The sequence below is a fragment of the Amblyraja radiata genome, chromosome 24 (assembly GCF_010909765.2).
Source record: "Amblyraja radiata isolate CabotCenter1 chromosome 24, sAmbRad1.1.pri, whole genome shotgun sequence".
Lineage (NCBI taxonomy): Eukaryota > Metazoa > Chordata > Chondrichthyes > Rajiformes > Rajidae > Amblyraja > Amblyraja radiata.
In genome coordinates, this window is record NC_045979.1 from 15,099,736 (window position 1) to 15,125,362 (window position 25,627).

Below are 25,627 nucleotides of genomic sequence, written 5' to 3' on the forward strand. Positions count from 1 at the left end.
GGTATCAAAATTTTTGTGAAACAGCCTGGGGCTGATGATAATCCATTTGGCAGTGCTTTATACTGTCAGAGTTGTCCCATCCAGTTGAATTTTAAGTAACATCTATGGTCACCTCGTATAGGCACTGAATAGTAAGCATCTTTTAAATCGATGCTGGCCATTGAAGTAACCTTTGGAAATTAATTGTTAAGCAGTAACAAAGGTATCTATTTTGTCAGATCTATGATGATGCGATAACCATCATCTTTTTTGTTTTTGATAAATATATTGGACACGAATTCTAATGGTTCGTGTTGAGTTTTCTCAATTACATCTTTTATGTAAAGCCGCTTCAGTTCAGCTTGCGCTTTTGATTTTCCTTTATCAGAAGGCACGAACATTCGGTTCAGTATATGTTGAACTGGAGGGCTGTACTTGTGTATAAACTCTATTGTATATCCCTGGATACTGCTTTGGATGTAAGTATCGGTTGTTATCATGCTCCATGCATTCAGAAAAGAGTGTAATCTCCACCCAACCTCCGTGATCCCTGTATATTGTAGGGAACCAGACCCACCTACCTCCATAGTTACCAGTGGCAGGTTTACTTTTTGTAGGTTCTTCGCTACTGTTGTCGCGCTGGGTCTGGATTTTCAGTTTGGTTGGCGTTGGAGGTCCCCGCATCTTCCAAGAAGGCCGGCCTAGGCCATGGCCTAAAAGACTCATGTTTTGGGTACCGGACCTTCGAGCTTTCACCAGTTCTGCTGGTGGGTGCGTAGTGTGCTGTCTTTGGCCGTAGTGGTTCCAGTAGGTTCTCTTGTTCCTGCACCCCCTGCACACTTGTCTTTCCTTCTGCGGACCCCTCTTCCAGGTCAGCCCAGAACTGACCCGCAGTGCTCCCCTCTGATGAGGTAGAAGCACTGTGCAGCCCTTCAAGAGGTACTGCTGTGGGTTTATCATTGGGCCCACAGTGACCCGACTTCCATCTCCCGAAGTCTGTCACATTGGAGCAAAGCTCCATACACCGTTCCATCCGGCTCCAGCGCTCTCGGGCGCTGGCCGCCCGCGGTTGTTCAAAGTCGGACTCCTCTGAGTCCACGACCTTGTTTGTTTTGTGTCTAGCCTTTCCGCCCCGCCACGTGGATTTGGCCGGTGCGGAGGCGACATCGGGCACAGCTGATCCCACTATCGGTGATCCGAGTGCCGCTGGCTGCTGCTGGCTGCCCGCTGCTCCGCGGTCCTCCCTCTCCAGCTTTGTCCTTACTGCCCTTCCGTGGAGTGGATATGGCCGGTGTGGAGGCGACATCGGGTACAGCTGATCCCATCTAGCCCACCAGCTTTGTCGCAGCCCGTTGGTTTCTCCACCTGAAATCAGCATGGTAAAACACAAAAAGACCGCAGCTCTTACCTGCAGGTCCAGGTTAAAATTGTCGCTACGGGTGAACGTCGTTCCACCCCGTCTGCAGCCGTTATTGACTTGTCCAAAAGTCAACGGCCCCATTTAAATAGTCTCCCGCCCGGCCGTGGTGTTCTGGCCGGCGCGGGACCAAAGGTCGGCACAGCTGATCCCTTACGGGACTTGTGCCTTCAGCTGCTGCTGGCTCCCGCAACTTCGCAATCCTCCCAGCCAGCTTCACTCGCAGCACTTGTGGACACTATTTTGTCCAGCTTCCCCCCCTGTGAAACCAGCACGGGGAACATTAGTTTTGCTTCCCTCTCCTGCCCGGCCCGGTGCGGGAGGGAGTCGGGAGCGAAAGTCGGGCACAGCTGTTCCCATTACGGGAGATTAACGTGCCTTTGGCTGCTGCTGCCGGCTGCCCGCAACTCCGCGGTTCTCCCCCGCCAGCTTTCCCGCAGCCTTCATGGATCCGGTCCATTACTCCACCTAAAAGGTAAGTGGAAGGAACGCAGAGTCTTCTTACCTGCTGTTCCCGACTTTCAAATTCTGGAACGCAGAGTCTCCTTACCTGCTGTTCCTGGCTTTCAAATTTTGCTGCTAGGGGAACATCGTTCCCCCTTGCTGTGACTTGTTGCAATGCGTGTAGCGATATGGCACGCATGCGTCCTGGCGGGGTTCTTCACGTAGTCACTCACGTGACTCCGAAGTAAAACGCAAGATAAAGTCCAATAAAGCCCCATTAAAAATTGTTCAATATCTCCAATGAGGTAGACGGTAGTTGTACGAAGGAACTGCAGATGCTGGTTTTAACCAAAAATAGACATAAAATACTGGAGTAACTCTGTGGGGCAGGCAGCACCTCTGGATCGAAGGAATGGGTGATGTTTCGGGTTGAGACCCTTCTTCAGACTCTAGATGCTAGGTCAGGACCGTTCTCTAGCTGCTGAGGACGGTTCAGTCACCTGATAAAAGTTAAAATAGTAAAAGGATAAAGATTTTTTTCTGATGTTTAAAATAGTGCAATTTTTTACTATTTGCACTTTCAAAAGACTATGAAATGTTACAACTACAGATGGTACATTCTGGAAACACTGTAATAGTATTACTTTTTCTTTAACTCACTCAAAACAAAAATATATAGGTACACAATTTCCAGCATCTGCAGTTCCTTTTTAAACAAAAATATATAGGTAATGGCTCTGGAAGTCATGGGTCGTGCTAATGTTATTACTATCGTTTATTTCAGACAGCTCCGTACTATCTAAAGAACTCTGTTTTTTAATGACACTCGAAGATTTAAATGAACAGCATATATTGTCTTTATTTTCAGACAGCTAAGAAATATGAGTGATTTCTGCACAGAATATGTTGCATTAGTATCTGAAATGCGACAAAATGATGCTCAGTTGTAGGTATCTATAATAATATGAATTTCTCATCATTAGTTTGCTTCGTTTGTACAGTATGGATATCGGCACTATGGTTCACCAAATCCACACTGAGTCACACTAGCTCTATGTTATCCCATTTTGTCATCCATTCCCGACACATTGGGAAGCTAATAGAAATATAGAAACATAGAAAATAGGTGCATGAGGCCATTCGGTCCTTCGAGCCAGCACCGCCATTCAATATGATCACGGCTGATCATCCACAATCAGTACCTCGTTCCTGCTTTTTCCCCATATCCCATTGTTCCATTAGCCCGAAGAGCTAGAAGAGCTAATTAACCTACATCTTTCCTAATGTCTCCCAACTCACACTTCTTTGGGATGCATGAGGAACGGAGGAAACACAGGAAGAATGAGAAAACATCACAAAGGCAGCACCCAAGGCCAGGATCGAACCTGCGTATCATGCATTGTGAGGTAGCAGCTCTACCCGCTGCACCGCTGTGGTTCTGATAATGAGAGATAACATTACACAGTAGAATAGCTTGGCATGTCCATACAGGAAAACTAAAGGCACTGTTAGCATTTTCCTGTCTCATCCATGTGGGATAAAGTCTATTTTTTTCCCAGACATGGGTAAAAAAAGCATGAGAAGCATTCGTCTCCACTAGAGCATTGTGCCAGCCACTTATCAGTAGCCAACCTACGCTGAACAACCCCAGGCTGCAAGTAGACAATGGGGAACAATCAGCACACAATAGGCTATTAATAATCTCAATATGATTTGAGGTGTTAACTGGCCTGATATGATTTGAATTTGATATAAATAGGTGACAAAGATGAAGTCAAAAGTATTTCAAAAGGAACAATAAGAAATGGATACAGTACCAGTGACACACAGGCTAATGTTTGCACTTGATGTGCCACTTTCATTCTTCAGTTTAACTGTTAACGTTCCACTGTCCTTCCTATTACAGTTGGAGATAGACAATCGCGTAAAATCTCCAATGTTGTCGATTTTGATTCTGTTGTCGATGAACAGTTCATCTCCATCCTTGCACCAAGACACCTTTATGGGTGGTTTTCCTGTGAATGGCACTTTCACTGCTGCAGACTGACCGGCCTTTACAACAATAGGTTTCTTTCCCAGCTGGTCCAGCACATCCTGATCAAATCCTGGTGGATCTAGACGTTAACCAGTGGCAATGATGAGCATCAAGGTCAATAGCTTACAATAAATGATTACTTAGAAATTTAATTTTCTTGAAATACTATGCACTCCATGTTTTTTATGAAATAGTTATGTTGCCATGATCTACTATGTGCATATATATTATGGTAAAAATGTGCACATATGTTACATATATTAACTATGTATGCAGGATGAACACACTGGATGAGTCTTTTCCCCCAGAGTAAGCGAATCGAGAACCAGATGGCATAGGTTTAATATGAGGGAGAAAAGATTTAATGGGAACCAGAGGGATAACTTTTTTTCACACAAAGGGTAGTCGGTGTATGGAATAAGCTGCCGGAGGAGGTAGTTGAGGCAGGTACTATCGCAACGTTTAAGAAATGTTTAGAGGGATATGGGTCAAAAGCAGGCAGGTGGGACTAGTGCACATGGGGCACACACAAAATGCTGGAGATACTCAGCGGGTGAGGCAGCATCTATGGAGAGAAGGAATTGGCGACGTTTTGGGTCGAGACCCTGCTTCAGACATTCTTTCTTGTACAGGGGGCATGTTGATCAGCATGGGCAAGTTGGGCTGAAGGGCCTGTTTCCACACTGTATGCCTCTATGACACTATGCCTCTATGACACTATGCTGTGAATGATTAATGCTGCTCTACAGGGAAAATGCATTTTGTTGCAATTTATGCTATTTGTATCGTAATTCATTTAGCTTCAAATTGCTGTAGGAGACATATTAATGTGACATAAGGAATCTTTCACCGAACGCATCCAAATGTTGAAACAGTAGAAACAAGGAACTACAGATGTTGTTTTACACAAAAGGACACAAAGTGCTGGAGTAAGTTAACTGGTCAGGCAGCATCTCTGGAGAACATGTATATGTGACGATCCAGGTTTGGAGCCGTCTTCAGGCTGACGTTTTGGGTCAGGGTCCTTCGTCAAACTGGAGAATCTGAAGTAGGATCCTGATCTGACCTATTCATGTTCTCCAGAGATGCTGCCTGACCCACTGAGATACTCCAGCAGTTTGTGTCCTAAATGTTGAAACATCTCCATGTGAAGTTGAAGTACTTAACAGATATAAGGTTGACTTAAATTATCACCATAGATGCTGGCCATCTGGCCAATTAGTCAAATCAATAATTTACAGTGATCAAAAAGGAACAAATTGCACATCCCAGAAAAGCAAAACTCCAGAGTTACTTAGCAAGTGAAGTTTCATTTCTGAAGAGAGAAACCGAGTTTGAATACATAATGGAAAGTTATCAACCTGATATATTAACTCTTGTTTCTCCCTCCACAGATGCTGCTCAACTTGCTGAGTATCTTCTCTCTTCATATCAGTATTTATATGTAGGTAAATCAAAGTGAAATAGTTCAGTAAATTCAAATAATTTAAAAAGCATTTGTAGTGCATTAATATGAGTAATTGCAAATGATATCCTATTAATGAATGGGATAATGGTTTTCTTATAAAGTAATATCATAGTGTATCTGCAAATGGCAAGACAAAACCACCAGGCTCATAATCTCTGAGGCAATAATAAATAAGTATTCATTTGTTACATTATTGAAAGAAAAAAAACAATGTATGACAAACAATGTATGTACAAATAAATTTAGCCACAAGGATCTTGATGAAATCTTGAGCAAAGATGCCCCAGCAAAAATACTGGAATCTTGAGTGTAACACAATGTGCTGGAGGAACTCAACGGGTCAGGCAACATCTGAGGAGCGAATGGATAGATGACATTTTGGATCAGGACCATTCCTCAGACTTCAGTCAAAAGTCATCTGTTCATTGCCTCCACAGATGCTGTCTGATCTGTCGAGTTCATCGAGCTCTTGGTGATTTGGTCAGGAGATTTAGCCACTTTTAAAATCTTATAAAGCTAACAAGTACAGTGGGTGCAAGCCTCCAGGCAATGTGTTTACGCAGTCTTTAAATATTTGACTTAAAGTGCAGTTGTAACATAAAAAAACAATTCGTAAAATAGTGATAACCTGTGGGTGAATTGTGTTAAGTATTATAAAATGCATTGCTAATCTATGAATTATATTACTGAGCAACTTGAGCCCTGAGAAGATTTATAAAGACTGCAGATGCAATTTGTTGGTACTTCTATAATTGTAAATAAACTTGCATAGAAGAAAATTAAATATATCAAGGGAAGGATTTTCATTAACAGATTAGAATACAGTCAATATTTCCTTTATTCTTCTAGAATGCATCGATGTTGGATTTGAATTAAATTTGGTGTCACAAAAGCTACTGGAAACTTCAAAAATATATTTCACTCTACCTTTAACAAAGAGTAAAGCTTCTGTTCTTCCCCCACCAGCCTCAAATGTGTATGTCCCCGAGTCTTCATCCTGTACATGAGCCAAGGTCAATTTGTGTACCGCTCCTTCCTTTGTGATAGCCCTTCCATTTCCAGAGGTAATCTATGAGCACATAAATAGAGATGTACTATCTGCCGATAGAGACAAAATGCTGGAGTAACTCAACAGGACAGACAGCATCTCTGGAGAGAAGGAATGGGTGACGTTGCGTGTCGAGACCCTTCTTCAGACGTATCTGCAAGTTCTATTGTGTTGCTGATGCATAAATAAACAAATAAGGGGGGACCTATAAACAGGAAATTCCTTGCTGAAGGTAATAACTCTCTACCAAATCTCCAGGAACATTACAACAGCAGATCATACAGATAATGACGACTTCATGGTACAGTAATAAGAATACTTTGATGTGCTGGTACACTGTCATTAAAAAATGTGATTGGATGCACAAAATACTCCAGAATTTTACATAGAGCATGTTTATCCTTGGTATAAACCAGCATCTGCAGTTCCTTCCCACACATAGAACAAGTGCAGCGCAGGAACAGACCCTTCAGCCCACAATGATTGCGCTGAATATGATGCTAAGTTTAATTGATCTGCCTGGATATGATCCATATTCCTCTATTCCTTGCACTTCAATGTGCCTATCCAAAAGCCTCTTAAACACCACTATCATATCTGCCTCCACTACCACCCCTGGCAATGTGATCCAGGTCCCCACCTCTCACTATGTATAAAACTTGTCCTGCACATCCCATTAAACTTCCACCTCTCACTTTATAGTTCTATCCACTGTCGGACATTTCTACCCTGGGAAAAAGATTCTGACTGTCTACCCTATCTATGCCTCTCATAATTTTATATACTTCTATCAACTTTTATATACTTCTATATAGTTCTTCCAATATAATTATTTCCATAAAGAGAGTTTCAGAGCTCCACAGTCTGTGTCTTTCTGAATGTAAATTATGATACACCACTAAAGTCTAGAGGTGATAAAATATATCCACAGTGCTTTATTTCCACTAGTAGACATTTTTTTATAATATGTGATAATCTCATGTCTGGTGGGTCTTGGAAAATCGTGGAATTGTCTCCCATTAAAATTGGGAATTAAAAATAGCATTGCAATGGTGTATAATGTATGGTGGCAAAACATCAAAAGCTTTTGGAGAAGCATCCAAGTTCATCAGCGGCATTTTTTCCAACACTGAAGATATAGTTATTTCAGACGCAGAGAAATAAAGTTCTGAAATCAAGCTAGAGGTTACTGATAGATGATATTATAGACCAATGTCTTTTAAAACTTTCCCCTCATACAAAAAATCCACCATACCGGAATTAATCTGGTGAATCTTCTCTACACTCCATTCATACAAGTAAAGTGCACATTGTTGTGTACATTTCGGGGGTCACCAAGTTGTAGAAAATATGTCATTAAGTTGAGATAGGTGCAGAATAGATTCACAAGGGTGTTATTAGGACTGGAAGCCTAAAGTTGTAAGAAGAGATTGGATAAGCTGGGGCTTCTTCCCCGGAGTATAAGAGGCTGAGGGATGACTTTATATATAAATCACGAGGGGCATCGATAAGGTGAATGGTCACGTTTTCTTATCCCCAGCCAAGAGGTGTCTAAAATTATAGGACATAGGTATGAGGTGAGAAGGGAAAGAATTAAAGGAAACCTGAGGGGCAACTTTTTCCACACAGAGGGTTGTGGGTATATGGAACGAGCTGGCAAAGGATGTGGGTGAGATGGGTGCAATTACAATGTTTCAAAGACATTGAAGATAAAGGCATGAAATGTGAAGGCAGAGGAAGGAATAGAGGTAGAAGGTGATGGGGTAGGGTGGAGATAGGGGAAGAGAGGAAATGACTCCAGGTGGGGCTCACAGAAGAGAAGGGAGAGAAAGGATGGGGGGGGGGGGGGGGGGGGTGGGAGGGGGGGTGGGGATGTAGATCAGTTACAATGAAAAACTTATCAAATACTAATTTTGTGTTCTACACAAATATCAATGTCATTTAGCAATCTGAATGGTTAGATCGCAGTTTCACAAACCTCTCCAACCAAGAAGTCCATATTTTAATAACTATAGGCAAAAACTCAGAAGAACAGTTAAAATTAGTTTAAGAAGGAACTGCAGATGCTGGAAAATCGAAGGTAGACAAAAATGCTGGAGAAACTCAGCGGGTGAGGCAGCATCTATGGAGCAAAGGAAATAGGCAACGTTTCCGGTCGAAACCCAAGGTTGTCTATTCCCTTCGCTGCATAGATGCTGCTTCACCCGCTGAGATAAAATTAGTTATTTCATTTATGTGATTTCTGCATGTAAAGCATTGAAATGTTACACGGGTGAATTTCAATGGCCAGAATTGGTTCCCATTTATTCCCAAGAGCTGTGAAATTATTAACTCAAATTGAAAATACATAATTATTTACGTCAAATTACCTGTACTCCATCCTTAAACCAGGAACCTTGTGCTTCCTCATTCTTCATTACGCAACTAAGTTCAGCTGCTGCCCCCTTCTGGGCATCCATGTCTGACAGACCAGTTTTGAAATAGTGAGCTCCTGCTGTATTGCAGAAGAAAATCAGATGTGAATGAACTAGCTGATGCAAGTCAAAAATTAATCCGATCTATGTTTTAAAATAAAGCTTACTATCGCATGGTATAATGTTAATCATTTGAGTCTTAATCAGATTATCTGTACTGGTTAAACATTCATATTTCAGTAATAATAATTTGAGTTATGTTTACAAAGTTAAAACAATATAGATCCTAGTGTGATCAAATATTTCCAATTTTCGTTTAGTTTAGTTTATTGCCATGTGTACCGAGGTACAGTGAAAAGCTTTCATTGAGTGATTTCCAGTCAATGGAAAGACCTTACAAGGGAATAACATTTAGTGCACAGACTTCTTTATGCATTCATAATAACGAATGGAGGATAGGGTGGGGTGCAGAATAGATTCACAAGGGTGTTATCGGATTATTTCAAGTTCCATTCATAAATGCTCTGATATATATATATTTTTTTCTTGTAGCTTAAACATAAGAATGAACATCACACATGTTGAATTATGTAAGGTTCTATCTAAATTAATGATCTAATTTGTTATTATTAAGAAATGTTGAAAGTATTATGGTCTGTATTTTTTTAAACTACAAGTTGTACAAATCACTAAAAAAAGAATCAGTTAATTTTGAATTAGATCGAGCATAATTCATGTTACTATGATCTTTTATCTCCTGCTCTTCTGATTGAAATAATAACCATGGCCATTTTCCACTAACTTGGGGCCTGTGGAACTTATTGAAATTAAACAGTTTTGTGTGGGCAGAAGGACAAAGATGGGTATGCTGCAAAATATTTTAATTAGGGTTTTTGAAATACTAATATATGATCGATGATCAACAAATGTTCTGCAATTTCCATATCGTTTTCACTATTTTAAAATCAGCTTCCTCACTAGGTGGTGTGAGACCATGTAAATGACTAAAATTCTTCGCTTCTCAGATGTATTAGTAAATGGAATATTATGAGGCAATTCTTTAAAAAAATATATTTTAAAGCACTACTTCAAGATAGATTTTAAGTTGGGGATGTCTGAGTTGATGTTTAGGAGGCAAAAATCACTTATGCACTAGGCATAATCTTATAATCTTTCACCAGAGTTGCTGTGTACTCTAAAATAAAGCTCTGTTCTAATTTCAAAAATGTTTTAGTTCAGGAAGGTAGACAAAAATACTGGAGAAACTCAGCGGGTGAGGCAGCATCTATGTAATAAATTTATTTATTTATTTATTTCTTTTAAATAAACAGTTCAGGAAGGAGTCAGATTCTAAAAGTCCATTAAGAAACACATTTTAGAGAAAGATTAGAGATTTGGCCCCTAAGCATCTACCTAAAGGTATAGTTTCGGTGGTAATATAAATCCCATTAACATAGATAACAATTTTACTCCATTATTACAAGATTTATTATTTTCATGATTAGTAAGGGTGTCAGGGGTTATCGGGCGAAGGCAGGAGAATGGGGTTTAGAGGGAAAGATAGATCAGCCATGATTGTGATAGGCTGAATGGCCTAATTCCACTCCTACAACAAATGAACTTATGACCTTCTTTACCTTTGCTCCTGTGTTTCTGGTCTTCTGCAAGGTCACTTTCAGAAAGTTTTCCTTTTCTCTTTCTAGTACTGCTGCTTTGTTGCTCCTGGGACAAATCAGAAGCCAGCAGGTCTTGTTTTCTTCCAGTCATGGATTCACCTTGGATTGACATTTGATTATCTCCCAATAAACCTGCCTTATCGGCCGCCAGTGATGCACGTCCATCTTTTGCAGCTCCAGCACTGCCACTCATGCGTGACAGCGTGCCACCCATACTAGACACATCAATGTCATTCAGATTAACCTGACCTGCACCACCAACCCCAGCAAAGGCAGAGTCACCAGGCCCTGCCAAGCCATTTTGACCTTGATTAGAATCAGTTTCTAAATTATTTTGCATCTCATTCCATCCTGATGTGTTCAATATGTTTTTTCCATCCAAATCTTTCATGCCAGTTATTCCACTGCCATCCAATCTGTCCTTTCCATCCATTCCCATTCCATCCATTTGGGCTTTCCCATCTTTTCCCATTGCATCCCAACTGTCTTTCCCATCCTTTCCCATTCCATCCATTTGGGTTTTCCCATCTTTTCCCATTGCATCCCAACTGTCTTTCCCATCCTTTCCCATTCCATCCATCTGGTCCTTTCCCACCCCATCCCAACTGCCCTTCCCATCTTTTCCCATCTCATCTTTTCCCATCCCTTCCCCACTGCCTTTGCCATTCATCCCTATTCCACCCAGTGTCCCCATTCCATTTAATCCAGCCATACCTTTTCCAATTCCATCTAATCCACCAATGCCATATTTTCCTATTCCATCCAATCCTTCCTTGCCACATTTACCTGATCTTTCTAATCCATTAATTCCATCTTTTCCCATTCCACCCAATCTGCCTTTACCATCAATTCCCATTCCTTCTCTTCCCATTCCATGCAAACTGCCTTTCCCATCTTTGCCCATTCCATCCCAAATATCTGTGCCATCCATTCCACCTAAGTGACCCTTCCCATCCATTCCCATTCCACCCCAACTATCCTTGCCATATTTACCCATTCCATTCACACTGCTCTTCCCGTCTTTTTCCATTCCACCCCAACTGTCAGCTCCATCTACACCCATTCTATCAAAATTGCCCCTCATATCCTTCCCTATTCCATGCCGACTGTCCATCCCACCTTTTCTCAGACCATCCCAACTGCCTTCTCTGTCTTTTCCCAATCCAATTAAATTCCCATCCTTATTCATTCCACCCAAACCACCTTTCCCATCTTTTCCCATTCCACCCAATCTGCCCAGGTGGTCTTTTCCATTGCCATCCAATCTACAAATGTCATCTTGACCCATTCTGCCTAATCCATCAGAACCAACACCACTGCCATCTTTTCCCATTCTGCCATCTTCCCCAATGCCATTTATACTATCTCCGTACGATCCATCTGCTTCAGAGTCCTGTAAACCTCCTCTTCCAAATCTAGATATGGCATCTTCTGAGAGATCATTTCTTCCCTTCGAATCATCCTTTGTCAAATCATTGTCATGCAGTAATCTATCCCCAGTGCCCTTCGAGCCATCTTTCTTCAAGGAATCCAAATCCTGTTCCAATTTAATATCCAAAGAGCCTTTTCCACTTCCTGAACGAGATGAAGTGCCACCGAGGTTTTCTAAAGTGAGAATTAGATTGCATTATTGTTGAATGCTGTGAATTGTATATAATTAAAATAACAGAGTAAAGAAATATTCAAATCAACATAAATTGAAATAATTATCTATACTTAAGGTATGAGAAACAAAATGGAATAATGAATGTAAACAGTGTCTAACACTTTCATGATTAAACATTTTGTATGTTTCACACTATATTGTTGGGTGCCTAAGCAAACCTCTTTGTCAATCACACACACTTATTCACTGATGTTGTTCACAGTTGCTGATATTCTCTCAGAACGAATGGGTATATTTATCTTCCATTCCCTGGTTTACAAATCTTCATTACTCCCTGCGTAGTTTATTTTATTTTAGTATAGAGAGATACAGTGCCTTACACCAAGCCAATTAACCTGCAAATCTGTACGTCTTTGGAGTGTGGGAAGAAACCAAATATCTCGGAGAAAACCCACGCAGATATGGGGAGAATGCACAAACTCTGTACACACAGCACCCGTTGTCCAGCATTTGAGGAGCATTTGAAGGCATTGGGCCTATACTTGCTGCAGTTTAGAATAATGAAGGGGGGGGGGGGGGGAGATCTCACTGAAACTTACCGGATGATGACGGCCTAGATAGAGTGTGTGGGGAAGGATGTTTTCACTAGTGGAAGAGTATAAAACCAGAGGGCCCAGCCTCACAAACAAAAGCCCTACCTTGAGAATGGAGATGAGGAGAAATGTCTTTAACCAGAGGGTGGTGAATCTGTGGAATTCATATGGAGGTTAAGATATTGGGTATTTTTAAAGTGGAGATTGATAGGTTCTTAATTAGGAAAGGGTGTTAAAGGTTACGGGGAGAAGTCAGGGGAGGGGAGTTGATTGGGAAAAATAGATCAGCCATGACTGAATGGCAGAGTAGACCTGATCGGCTGAATGGCCTAATTCTGCTCCCTTGCCTTATGGTCTTATGACCTTCTTGGCTGACCGAGGCAGAGCGAGTTAAAAACAAAGTAACATGGTCTGATAAAATGACTCTCTTACAGGTAGTTATGATAAATTGTAATGTGACTGCTGCTTTTTAAATCTTGCTTCTAATCATCGCACTTTACATGCTTAGGTGCATTGATTGAATGTAATTGAAAGAAACAGCATGAAAACAGGCCCTTTGGCCCACCAAGTCCACACTGACCATCAATCACTCATTTGCTCTAGTTTTATGTTACCCCGCTTTTCTATTCACTCCCTACACACTAGGGGTAATTTTTAGAGGCCATTTCACTTATAAACCCGAACGTCTTTGGGGTGTGGGAGGAAAACGGAGCACCTGGAGGAACCCAAATGATCATTGGGAAAAGGTGCAAATCCCTGTTTCTGAAGATATACTCCTGAAAGATCGATGTTTGCAAGGATTCAAAGGGAGTCAGATCTTGGGATGCATATGTGGCAAGGTCTTATAACAGATTAGACTTACTTCCCACTATAAGGTAAGCACTTGAGGAACCGGCTCCTGCTGTAATCACATACACTCCTTTATCTACAGGCAGAACGCCCTTTACAGTCAGACAATGTGTTAAACCATCTGGTGAGACCGTCATGTGATATTTGTCACTACTTTCCAGTGTCCTCTTTTTGAATGCCCATTCTACGGGGATGGGTACTGAAATGGTGCATTGAAAGACAGCATCTTCTGCTTCATTGCATTTACATTCTTGCAACGGCTGTTTGAAATGAACAGGGATATCTGGAATTACAAAAATGGATGAGCGTTATAATTTAAATGATAATGATAGCATGTTTAGATAGTGCAGGCATTAATTCTGTGAAAGGCAGAAATGCCACTTACGATTGAAATCAACCTCTGTTGCAAAAATAGATGCATCTTCAACATTTATCTTGTACATCCCAACATCGTCAGGCTGGAGATCTTTGATGGAGAAGTTATATTGTTTGCCAACATGGTTAAGATTATGTTTTCCATCATCAGTCATTGAATACGGGATCATTTGGTGATCCTTTAACAAACAGCAAACAGAGCAGAACACACAGAAAATGAAGAACAGTTACTCTTTGAGCTGTAAGTTTACTTTTAGCGCATTCAACAAAACCAAATTTGTTCACATTGTGAATTTGTATGGAGATAAAATTATAGACATTTGATGTGGATGAATTGCACCTGTCACCATTAAATGTCCTTGGTAAGGAAGATTAAAGAGAATCCCAAGGCATTTTATACATACATTAAAATCAAAAGGGTAACTAGTTAGATGGTAGGACTACTCAAAAGACCACTCAAAACTATTATTTCAAAATCAGAATATTCTGATATAATGTCACAGAATTATTGAAGGAAAGACATGAATACGTTATATGGTAAGGTAATATCTGAACAATCAATTTCTGGATGGAAAATTACCTTGTTTATTACCTTCAGGTTGAATGTTCTTGTCGATATCTTAAATGTTTTATATTACTGTTAACATTTCACTGAGAAAAAAAAATTTAGTTACCTTGAATAAGAAAATAGTCAGATTTGGGTTCTTGAGTTCCATATCAAATCCAAAGTTAGCTGAACCATCAGCCTTTGTTTCAATGTGTTTCAAATTGGTAATCGATTTCACATACTAGGAGTAAGATATTAGAAAACATGTGAATTAGAGGTTGCACTAATCAGAAGTACATTTGCTAAAGATATTAAAGTTTCAGCATTTGACAGATTATGTTATTTTCAATAAATAAACTCTTGAAACATTTCTTAAATTCCCCACTCATAGCAAAATGTATTTGCATTCTTTGTGTAACACTATCATCTATTTCAGAGGAAGTTAAAAATTAACTCTGCCAATACTGTTCAGCAGATTTAATGGTAGTGGGAATTAGGTGATGGTGATCCCTTTGAATGTTGAGGGAAGTTGTTTAAACATCGCCATGGTGGCGCAATGGTGGAGTTGCTGCCTTACAGCAACCGAGAACTAGGTTCGATCCTGACCACGGGTGGTGTTTGCTGGGAGTTTGTATGTTCTTCCCGTGACCGAGTGGGTTTTCCCCGGGTGCACCAGTATCCTCCCACATTCAAAAGACGGACATGATGTTTGTAGGTTAATTGGCTTTGGTAAAGATTGTAAATTGTCCCTAGTGTGTAGGATAGTGCTAGTGTATGGGGATCGCAGGTAGGCGCAGACTTGTTGGGCCGAAGGGCCTGTTTCACTAAACTAAACTGAACTAAAATTAATTGTTAAAGGCAATCAATGGTTAGTCCTAGTGTGGTGCAACTGTTACTGACCACATCAGTTCAACCCTGAATGCCATCGACGTCTTGCAACCTGCAGCTGTGAACCATTTAATTATCTAAGATATTCCAAACAACATCAAACATCCCACTTTTGACCTTCGATGCAGGGAAGGTCACTGATGAAGCAGCTGGAAATGTTTAGGTGCCTCTAATCTAGTACTCTGGTCATCTGGCATGACCAATGACCTGGAAATAAGTCATTCATCACTTGTCTTAAACAAGAGATAACAGCACAGTATATTTTTCTCTGAGCCTCATACTGCCTTGAAAGGCCACCAGCATAGTCAAGGATGAGTCTCACCTTGGACACTCCCTCTTCTCCCTGTTCCCATCAGGCAAGAGGTACAGAAGTGTGAAAACTCACACCTCCAGATTCAGGGATAGTTTCTTCCCAGTTGGCAACTGAACCATCTTATCACCAACTAGAGGGGGGTGAGCTACTATTTACCTCATTGGAGACCCTTGGACTATCTTTAATCAGAATTTACTGGATTATACCTTACACTAAACATTATTCCTTCTATCCTATAACTGTACAATGTGAACAGCTTGGTTGTAATCATGTATAGTCCTTCCGCTGACCAGATAGCAGGCAACAAAAGCTTTTCATTGTACCTCGGTATACGTGAAAATAAACTAAACTGAAACTGAAACTGAACTGAAACTGAGCAAATAGAGTATGAAGAAGGGTCTCGATCCAAAATGTCGCCTATTCCTTCAGTCCATAGATGCTGCCTCACCCGCTGAGTTTCTCTAGCATTTTTGTCTATCCTCGATTTTACCCAGCATCTGCAGTTCTTTCTTAAACAAAATAGAGTATCAGTGTATATCCACGAGATGGCTTACAGTATACTCTTGGAAAGTACTGTGAAAGTCAAGACTCTGGCACTTATAGTTGAAGTGGGGCAAAGGATTGAAGTGCAAACTGATGTTTTCATAGTTTGCATAATGATTTGCACCAGTATTGGATCACCAATGCATTACAACGACTGCAAGGCAATTGATCCATTTTGACTGAAAAAAGCTGATAAAGTTATTGGGAACTGAAAGTTTTCATTGTCATACCAATTGTGTGGAATCATGTACCAGGCTATTTGGTTGTATGTTGTACATTTGTTGATAAGAAGGATCACAAATTGGTCGTCAATTCTACAGCCACGTTTCAAGTGTGAGTTGTCATTTTGTGAAGGGCGCCAGTGTATCCACTGCCCTTTCTGAAAGTGTGGAGAGAACGTCTATTAAGATAGTCTTAAATGTTTCTGAAGTTAGATGTCTATTCAGTAACATTGTAGATGATGTTTGATTGATAATTGATTTCTTTTGGCTTTTGCAATGATTCCTGATGCTTGTTAGAGCTTTTTAAGGTGAAGAGAAAAAAGGGGTGGCCAGGAATATTAAGAGTTGCAGGTTTCTGAACAGATTTATCACTCCCAGATGTGGGATTATTGTACTATTGTCCACTTGGATAACAACACGTGGAAGAATGAAAATTAGGTGAACAGAGTGAATAGAAGAGGCAGAGGTTCTATCCTTAGCCCTGTCTATCTTAGATGCTGAAAGAGAAATTCTACCTAACCTTCAGTGATGAAAGGTCCTTGAGGTGCCTACGCCTCTGCAAGGACATCTGTGCTGACGTCTGCTGTAGTCTTGGAGCAGGGTGAAGACTGCCATGCCATGGGGCTGTCAAGGTCACTGTGACCATTAACGTTTGCGCGCTGGGTTGCTTCCAGGCTATTTGCAACAAATAGAGATCGCATTCCATGGAAGGATGTTGATGCCGATTTAGAGAGGCGTTTATGTTTTATTTCCCTCGTGCCAGGGAGCAGCAGGTTAAGAAGCACATGGCTCCTTCATAATGCCGGGCACCATTGATTGAGCACCTCGCCTTTGGTGATGTACATCAATACTGAAATGTACTGCAAGCAAAATGGATTACATGCCCTTTACATCAGAGTCGTGTGACCCTGGGTGTCATGTTGTGTTGATATGTCTGGCAGGAGATATGATGCCTTCATTCTATGGCAGTCTGTCATATCGTCTGTCACAACAAACAGAAGGGGGACTACTGGCTGACAAATACAGCGCCTTGCCAATTCATAGCTCTATTGTGCAAGTTAATGTGCATGTGGCTGAAACTATGCCACCTCACACATAAGGCATAGAATAGACCAAGAGCACGCTCACAGAGTCAAATGGTAGATAGATAGATAGATAGATAGATATAATTTAATTGCCACACAACCAAGGTCGGTGGAATTTGGGTTGCCAGCAGCGGTACAGTAATAAAGAACACACAACCACAATAAAAATGTTACACAAACATCCACCACAGCATTCATCACTGTGGTGGAAGGCACAGAGCTTGGCCAGTCCTCCTCCGTTTTCCCCCGTGGTCGGGACCTCCACCCTCCACAGCCGTTGCTGCGGGCGTCCAGATGGTAAGGGACAAAGTCATAGTCAAGGGGAGTCCAGGATCGGCTCTTCCCAACCAGAGACCGCGGCTTCAGGCTGGTGTAGGCCGCAGGCCGGCGGTCAAAGTTTTAAAGTACCTGCCGTGCCGCAGCCGGAAGCACCGCAGCCTGTAGGGCCGGCGGTCGAAGCTCCCCTCCAGGGGAGATGGTAAGTCCATGCCGCACCGGCGGTAGAAGACGGCCGCGGGCCGGCGGTGGAAGCTTTTTCTTCCCCCCGGGTCCCCCACGAGGGATCCCGGGCTGTAGATGCCGCACCAGTTGGAGTTCTTCAGGCTGCCGGCTGCCGCGGGCCAGCGTAACGGAGCGCTCCCCTCCAGCGAGCCCCAGTGAGGTCTCACCCGCTCCGCGCCGAGAGTCCACGCTGCGCCCGCCGCTGAAGCTCCGGGCGCGTCTCCGGGAAAGGCCGCCCGATCCTCGATGTTAGGCCACGGGGGAGGCGACCTGGAAAAAGTCGCCTCTCCATGGAGGAGGCGGCCAAAACGGTTTCCCCCTTACCCCCCCACACCACCCCCCACACAAAACACACAAAGAAACATTAAAAACAGACTTTTAAACATAATAAAAAAATAAAAAAAGTTGAAAAAAAACGGACACGCTGCCGACAGGCTGCTGCAGTGCAGCGCCCCCACAGGCTCTAAGAAGAAGTTGGAACAGCTTGGATTGTTTTCTCCTGATTATCCGAAACTGAGGCTGAGGGGAGACCTGACAGAAGTGTCTAAAGGGGAGACAGTCAGATGAACCTTGACACCAACGCATTGAGTCCTGCAGGTACCGTGTCACCATGAACGAGCAAAGTTCTGCACCTATTGATTGGACCTTCATGGGGGAATATCTCTCAATTTATGCCAGCTATAAATGTGTGAGGCCACAGGGCTAAAGAATGAGAAGCAAGTGTAAGTTTTACTGTAGTTATGCGTCCACTCGATGGAGACTGTTTGGCCATTAAGTGATTGGAAAGTGATGCATCCAATTATGCCTTATCTCGGTGGTACAACTGGTATAGTGTGGCACCTGAAGGTGCATTATTTGTACTTGAACATGTGTACGAGTTTCATTCAACACTGTATCCAAGTCCTTTGTGCTTGTTCCGATATTGTGACAATGCTATCTGCTCTCATTGCCTTCAAAAAAATTGGCAAAAGGACCTCTTAACACAGTGCTGATAGATCTTAACTCTTGTCAACTATTGCATTGAACCAACTCTAAACCTGTTTATTCCCAATGTCTCCCATGCAGAATGAACAACTGTTGCAACTACAGTGCATTTCCAATCAAATATGCCTTTGTGCTTTTAATAATACTGTTAGAATGGACCTGCAAGGATTAATCATGTAGACTAGCAACCAGCAAAATGTCATTGTGCCACTTAAGTGTTGGAGTAACTCAGTAGTTCAGGTAGCATCTTTGGAGAACATGGATAGGAACGGTCCCAACCTGAAACATCACCTATTCAGTCCCTTCAGAGATGCTGGTTAATACACAAATGGACACTGAGTGGCGGAGTAACTCAGCAGATCAGGTAGCATGTCTGGAGAACATGAATGGGTGATGTTTTGGGTTGAAAGTAAAGTCTCGACCCAAAATGTCCACATTCTCTTGCGACACTGCCTGGCCCACTGAGTTACTCCAGTACTTTGAGTTGCAGGCAAGATTTGAGCATCTGCTGTTCCTGTGTTTCAGTGTACTAGTTGAAGTGGAAGGAAAAGGCACCAATTTAACACGTTGCATGTTGTGAATGACCATCATTGAGGGAGTATCATACTTAGATTCATAATACCACCACTTCTCAACCAATTGTCCTAAATTCTCCAACTGTAATGATAGGATATTAACCTATTCGGGAGTTTAAGCTGTTGTTTTGCATCTCTCTTAGTTTCTGATCTTTTCCTGTAATACCTTGTTTAAATCAAAGTCACAATACACAGATCCCTGCTGTTATCAAGCACCTGAACCATCCTACCACCAACTAGAGAGCTGTCCTCAGCTACCATCTACCTCATTGGAGACACTTGGACTATCTTTGATCAGGCTTTATAGGACTTCATTTTGCACAAGACGTTATTCACGTTATTATGTATCTGTACACTGTGGATGGCTCGATTGTAATCATGCATTGTCTTTCTGCTGACTGGTTGGCAGGCAACAAAAGCTATTCACTGTACCTCGGTAAAACATGATAATAAACTAAACTCAACTCATCTTTCAAAGATACATTACCTCCGCTTGCTTTTCCTCTCTTTCAATTTTCATCTGCTTCAGCCTGGTCAACATGCCTCGAAAGTCGGTTAAACCATATTGCATACAAATCCTTTCGTAATCCTTCTTGTCAGCATTCATGAGGACTTCCCAAATTTTTTGATTGTCAACGTCATCTTCCTTCTTTACGGGTTGGGCACTGAAAAATGCCAATGTAAGATAAACATTTAACATCTTAATTAAATGTGTCACACTGAAAGACAATAAAATGAACACATTTAATATTGATAGGCACTTAATGCCAACAGACAATGACTACCTGACCCTTCTGCCAATGCCCTTGCGATCAGATATTCAAATATTTGATACACTCAGATGTTCCTGATGCCCCATTGTAAAGGAAGATTTGTTGCATTGTTGAAAATCAACTCAGTTTAGTTTAGTTTGGAGATACAGCATGGAAAGAAGCTCTCCAGTCTGCTGAGTCCACTGGGAGGAATGCAGAGTTCCCGGAGAAAGCCCGCGTGGTCACGGGAAGAATGTACAAACTCCGTGCAGACAGCACCTGTAGTCAGGATCGAACCTGGGTCTCTGGCATTGTAAGGCAGCAACTCTACTGTGCCGCCTTTAACGTTTGGAGATATCACACACATATTCAGCAGTTACCCCCTCCCCACATCTCCCCACTAATCCCAACTCCATCTCATCCTAGGTCTAGATGAAGGGCCTTGATTCCTCAACAGATGTAGCCTGACCCTTCTAATTAGTCCAGGACTTCTCCTTTCTGTTAATTGGTGACTCCTGGAACAGCAATCTCTGTGCCTCCATTTTATCATTGCAGCACCCATTCATTGGGCAGCAGCACTTTCTGTTGCCTGGAAGAGTGCAGCCTGTAACGTGGTATAACTCGAAGAATGGACTGTAGTGAAATATATGAATAGATCAATAAGACGGTGGATGGTGAAAATGACACCATTCACCGTTTAGAGTAACTCAGGAATACGTGACATTTCGGGTTGAGACCCTTCACATCACCTATTCCGTTTCTCCAGAGATGCTGCCTGACCCGCTGAGTTAATCCAGCTCTTTATGTCTTTCTTTGGTTTAAACCAGCATCTGCAGTTCTTCCTACACAGACTATTGTTACACAGGGAAACCCAACAATACTATTGTGAGCAGTCTGATGGCCATGCATCTAATCCCCAGCATGCTCCCAGCCACTACATTGCCATACGCAGGAGCTAATATCTGGAGGCATCTAGTCCGCGTTTCCCTGCAGGAATATTGTCTGGCTGTTCCAACCCAGTATGTTGATGGGACAGATAGAGATAGATCTTGGAATGAATGTAGAGAATCTCTTATCTTTCCAGTGCAGGTTGCAAATTTCAGATGCTGCCTCACCCGCTGAGTTTCTCCAGCATTTTTGTCTACCTTTGATTTTCCAGCATCTGCAGTTCCTTCTTAATAATTCAGATTTCGTTTTTTCCTCTCTTCACAAATTATATTTGATATAGTCTTCTAACAATATTAACCACATGTCAAGATTAAATCAGAAATTATATGTTGTATAAGTGATTACCATTTTTTCAACATCTTCCGAAAGTCCACAGGGTCTTGCACTTTTTCTTTGGGAAATAGAACACAAAGATCACAATATATTTAAAGCCAGTCAAAATGATTGGCAACTAATGCGGAGGAAGACATCTTGGTTTCTACCAAATTCCTGCACCATTCTGCAATTATTGTTTATTTAAAAATAAACATATATATATATATATATATGTGTGTGTGTGTGTGTATATATATATATATATATATATATATATACTGATTCTTTTTGTTGTTGGTTATTACAGCGTTAACAGAGTACTATGTTCAACATATCTGTCGTACTGCTGCAAGTAAGAATTTCACCATTCCATTTTGGAACAAAGCAAAGTTTTCTATACATGGTAAGTAACATTTATAAGAATTTTGAATAGGCACATGGATATATAGGGAATGGGGGAAAATGGATCATAAGCAGGCAGAGGAGAATAGTTAAGCTTGGCATGTTTGACGAACATTCTGGACCGAAGGACCTGTTCCTCTGATGTACTGTTCTATAGTTCTCAATCCATATTATTTTATACTCACCAAATTACATCCATGGAAATTTCTAAGAATGGGAGATCATCTCAAGTTATTGAGAGAGATCGGCTGGGTAGATGCTGAAAGGTTGTTTTCCCTTTCTGTACAGTCCTGAATTATGATCCCAGATTGAGCATTTGGCCATTTAGAGATGAGGAGAAATGTCTTGCTAGAGAGCGTTCTAAATCTTTGGAACCGTTTATCTGAGAGGGTTGTGGATGCCAAGCCATTCAGTATATTTAAGATTAAAACGAATAGGGATTCAGTGACATAAGGAACAGCTGACAAAATGGGGTTAAGACATAATATCAGCCTAGATACTGAACGTTGATGGAGACTCCAAGGGGAGTAGAGTCTATTTCTGGGCCTATTCCTTAATATCTGTAATTGCAAACAATGCTATTCGAGAGTCAGTCAGAAGATGATCTTTTGTCAATTGACCTCTTTCTTACAGTTTTATACGAATGTAACTTCTACAATTTCTTTTGATATACTGAACAAACATGTTACTCTGCAGTACATAATGAAATTCTCCCATTTCATGAATAATCCATGCTCACCTTGTATCTGTCCAGGTTTTTTCAGTTTCCTCTTGAAGCCAACTGATCATACGTATGTGAATAGAGACGATGAACACAGCGATTAATATACAAAAATGGCAATGTACAAGGAACAAACATGCCTGAGGTTAGTTACAAAAGTAAAAAATCACCTATGGGCTGCATGGTGGCGCAATGGTGAATTTGTTGCCTTACAGCTCCAGGGACTGAGGTTTAATCCCGACCACGGATGCTTGTCTGTATGGAGTTTGTACGTTGGCCCCATAAACCTGCATGGGTTTTCTCCGAGATCTTCGATTTCCACTCACACTCCAAAGACGTCCAGGTTTCTAGGTTATTTGGATTTGTATACTTGGCAAAAGTGTAAATTGTCTCTAGTGTGTAGGCTTGTGTTAATGTGCAGGGATCGCTGGTCAGTGCGGTGGGCCGTAGGGCCTGTTTCTGCGCTGTATCTCTAAACTAAACTAAATTAGACAACATCTTTTTGAATGGTGCTGAAGGCACAAGAGGTGGAATAGCTTACATCTCCCTCTACTTCTCATGTTTGAAAATATGAATTGATTATATTCTAGCCTTTATCATCAGCTGTTACTGTTACAAACAAGGAATAAGCTTTGATAATTCTTACAAAACTTGGAAAATCTTTAATTTTGGGAATGCAATCATGCAATTCTGTGGATGACATCTGACTCACTTTCAACTGATTGAATCAATTCCGGAAATTGTGATATTTATCGTCTCTCTCTGTGTTAATCTAACTACAGCTACCTCTTGTGATATTTCTGTTAACGTTTACTTTTGAAACTTTTGCCATCCATTATTTATCACTTATGCCTTGTACAACCTGGTCACTTCAGAGGATAGTTAAGTCACCCAAAGTGGTGAAAAGTAAACCAGATAAAATCTAGAGGTGCCCTTCTCTAAAGATCACATAAAGGGTTTATCACATTCAATCATGCAATAGCTTGTCATACTTTTATTTCCTCCAGGTGGCAGTAGTATTGGGAGTACTATCATAACTATCATATCATAACTAATCAACACTACACACTGTGTTTTTGATTTTCTGTTTTTGGATTGAATTCTGTTTTTAATTTGTGTCATTGTGATGTCTTTAATTACTTGTTTTACTCCGATTATATGTTTTTATTCCGATTACTATGTAAGGTGTCCTTGAGATTTTGTATGAAAGGCGCCCATTAAATATAAAATTTATTATTATTATTATAACAATGCAGCAGTATTGACAATTAGTGTAGGAAGGAACTGCAGATGCTGGTTTAAACCGAAGATAGACACAAAATGCTGGAGTAACTCAGCGGGACAGGCAGCATTTCTGGAGAGAAAGAATGGGTGATGTTTCGGGTCGAGACCCTTCTTCAGACTGTCTGAAGAAGGGTCTTGACCTGAAACATCACCCATTCCTTCTCTCCAGAGATGCTGTCTGTCCCACTGAGTTACTCCAGCATTTTGTGTCTATCTTCAGTATTGACAATTACTTGTATATACCTTGAAGTGTTAGTTCAAGCTGTTAAGTTGTGGCATTCGATGCATTCTAATAAATTCTCACCTTCTATAATATTCAGATGTGTTACGCACCTGGCTTCTCCATATTCATTAGAAAAGACACACCTGTATGAACCAGCATGCTCTGAACTCAGTTTCTTCACCTTAAATAACATAACAATGAATTACTCCATTTTTGAAATGTTTATACATTTTCCTGCATCGTTTTTAAGTGGTTTCACTGTGACTGTAAGTTAGTGAATGGTTCTCAACCTGGTGGTTTAAACCCATGAAGAGGTGATAGTACACTTGGGGTGGCACAGTGGCGCAGCAGTAGAGTTGCTGCTTTACAGCACCAGAGACCTGGGTCCGATCCTGACTACAGGTGCTGTCCCATTCTCCCAGTGTCCGTGTGGGTTTCCTCCGGGTGCTCCGGTTTCCTCCCACACTCGAAAGACCTACAGGTTTGTAGGTAAATTGGCTTTGGTAAAGTTGTAAATTGTCCCTAGTGTGTAGGATAGTGTTAGGGGTGATCACTGGTCGGCGCGGACCCGATGGGCCAAAGGGTCTGTTTCTCTAACGTCTAAAGTCCTGTCTAAAGGATTGGACAGATTATAAAATCACTGTGAAACATGTTTTTTTTTCTCAGTACAGGTGCACAACCTTTTATCCGAAAGCCTTGGGACCAGACACTTTTCGTAATTCAGAATTTGTCGGTCTTCGGAATGGAAATTTTTTAGCGTAGATTTTAATGGCTGGCTCAGTGGTAGAGTGCTCGGCTCATATCCGCAAGGTCGCGAGTTTGCGCCTTGACCCTGGCAGTTACTCGATCGCGAGTTTGAGTCTTCAATGTCGTTTTTTCTTGCAGAATAAATGTTTGTATGAAATACAGTGTAGGAGAAGTGTACTGACTGTGTGGGCAGAACTTTGGAAGTGATTGCCCACCAGTCTAAAAAGCCGCTGTGTCTCCCTGTCCCTGGGATAGCAGGGGGCGATCAAACAGCACAATACCCCCCTCCAACTCCAGAGGAATCCACTCCCCGATGGGCCGCTACCAAAGATCATAGAGGAGCTCCTCTATGATCTTTGGCCGCTACAGCGACAAGTGGCAGTTCGCCCACAGCCCGAGCTGCGCCCCCTCATCCGCCACCCCAAGAACAAGACGTACCTTGCACACCATCAGCTTCTGCCCCTACGTGTTCCTCTGGAGTTGGAGTGGGGCTGGGCTGGAGTTGCTGCTGGCTGTGGGTCTCTGGGATCTCCGTGCTTGCAGTGGGCCTGGGGGTCGGTGGGCGGCGGTGGGAGCTGTGGACCTACGGACCTACCTCCGTGGAGCTAGCCAGCTTCGGAGCGTGGAGAGTTGCGGGGGCGAGCTGCTGCGACCCGACTCCGGTGGATGGTGAT

The 25,627-nt window shown here is 41.8% G+C and overlaps 1 protein-coding gene across 1 annotated transcript in view; it reads right to left on the bottom strand.

The window, feature by feature from the left end:
- The window catches only part of igfn1 (immunoglobulin like and fibronectin type III domain containing 1), a 70,670-nt gene that overhangs the window by 22,424 nt on the left and 22,619 nt on the right, over positions 1–25,627 (bottom strand). The window contains exons 5-15 of the mRNA XM_033042166.1: positions 24,288–24,387; positions 22,718–22,759; positions 21,607–21,652; positions 20,049–20,226; positions 14,579–14,692; positions 13,915–14,083; positions 13,543–13,812; positions 10,443–12,086; positions 8,761–8,885; positions 6,271–6,412; positions 3,658–3,954 (exon numbers count right to left, since the gene is read on the bottom strand). Of these exons, the coding sequence (XP_032898057.1) occupies positions 3,658–3,954; positions 6,271–6,412; positions 8,761–8,885; positions 10,443–12,086; positions 13,543–13,812; positions 13,915–14,083; positions 14,579–14,692; positions 20,049–20,226; positions 21,607–21,652; positions 22,718–22,759; positions 24,288–24,387 (3,127 nt within the window). The remainder of the gene's footprint in view (positions 1–3,657; positions 3,955–6,270; positions 6,413–8,760; positions 8,886–10,442; positions 12,087–13,542; positions 13,813–13,914; positions 14,084–14,578; positions 14,693–20,048; positions 20,227–21,606; positions 21,653–22,717; positions 22,760–24,287; positions 24,388–25,627) is intronic.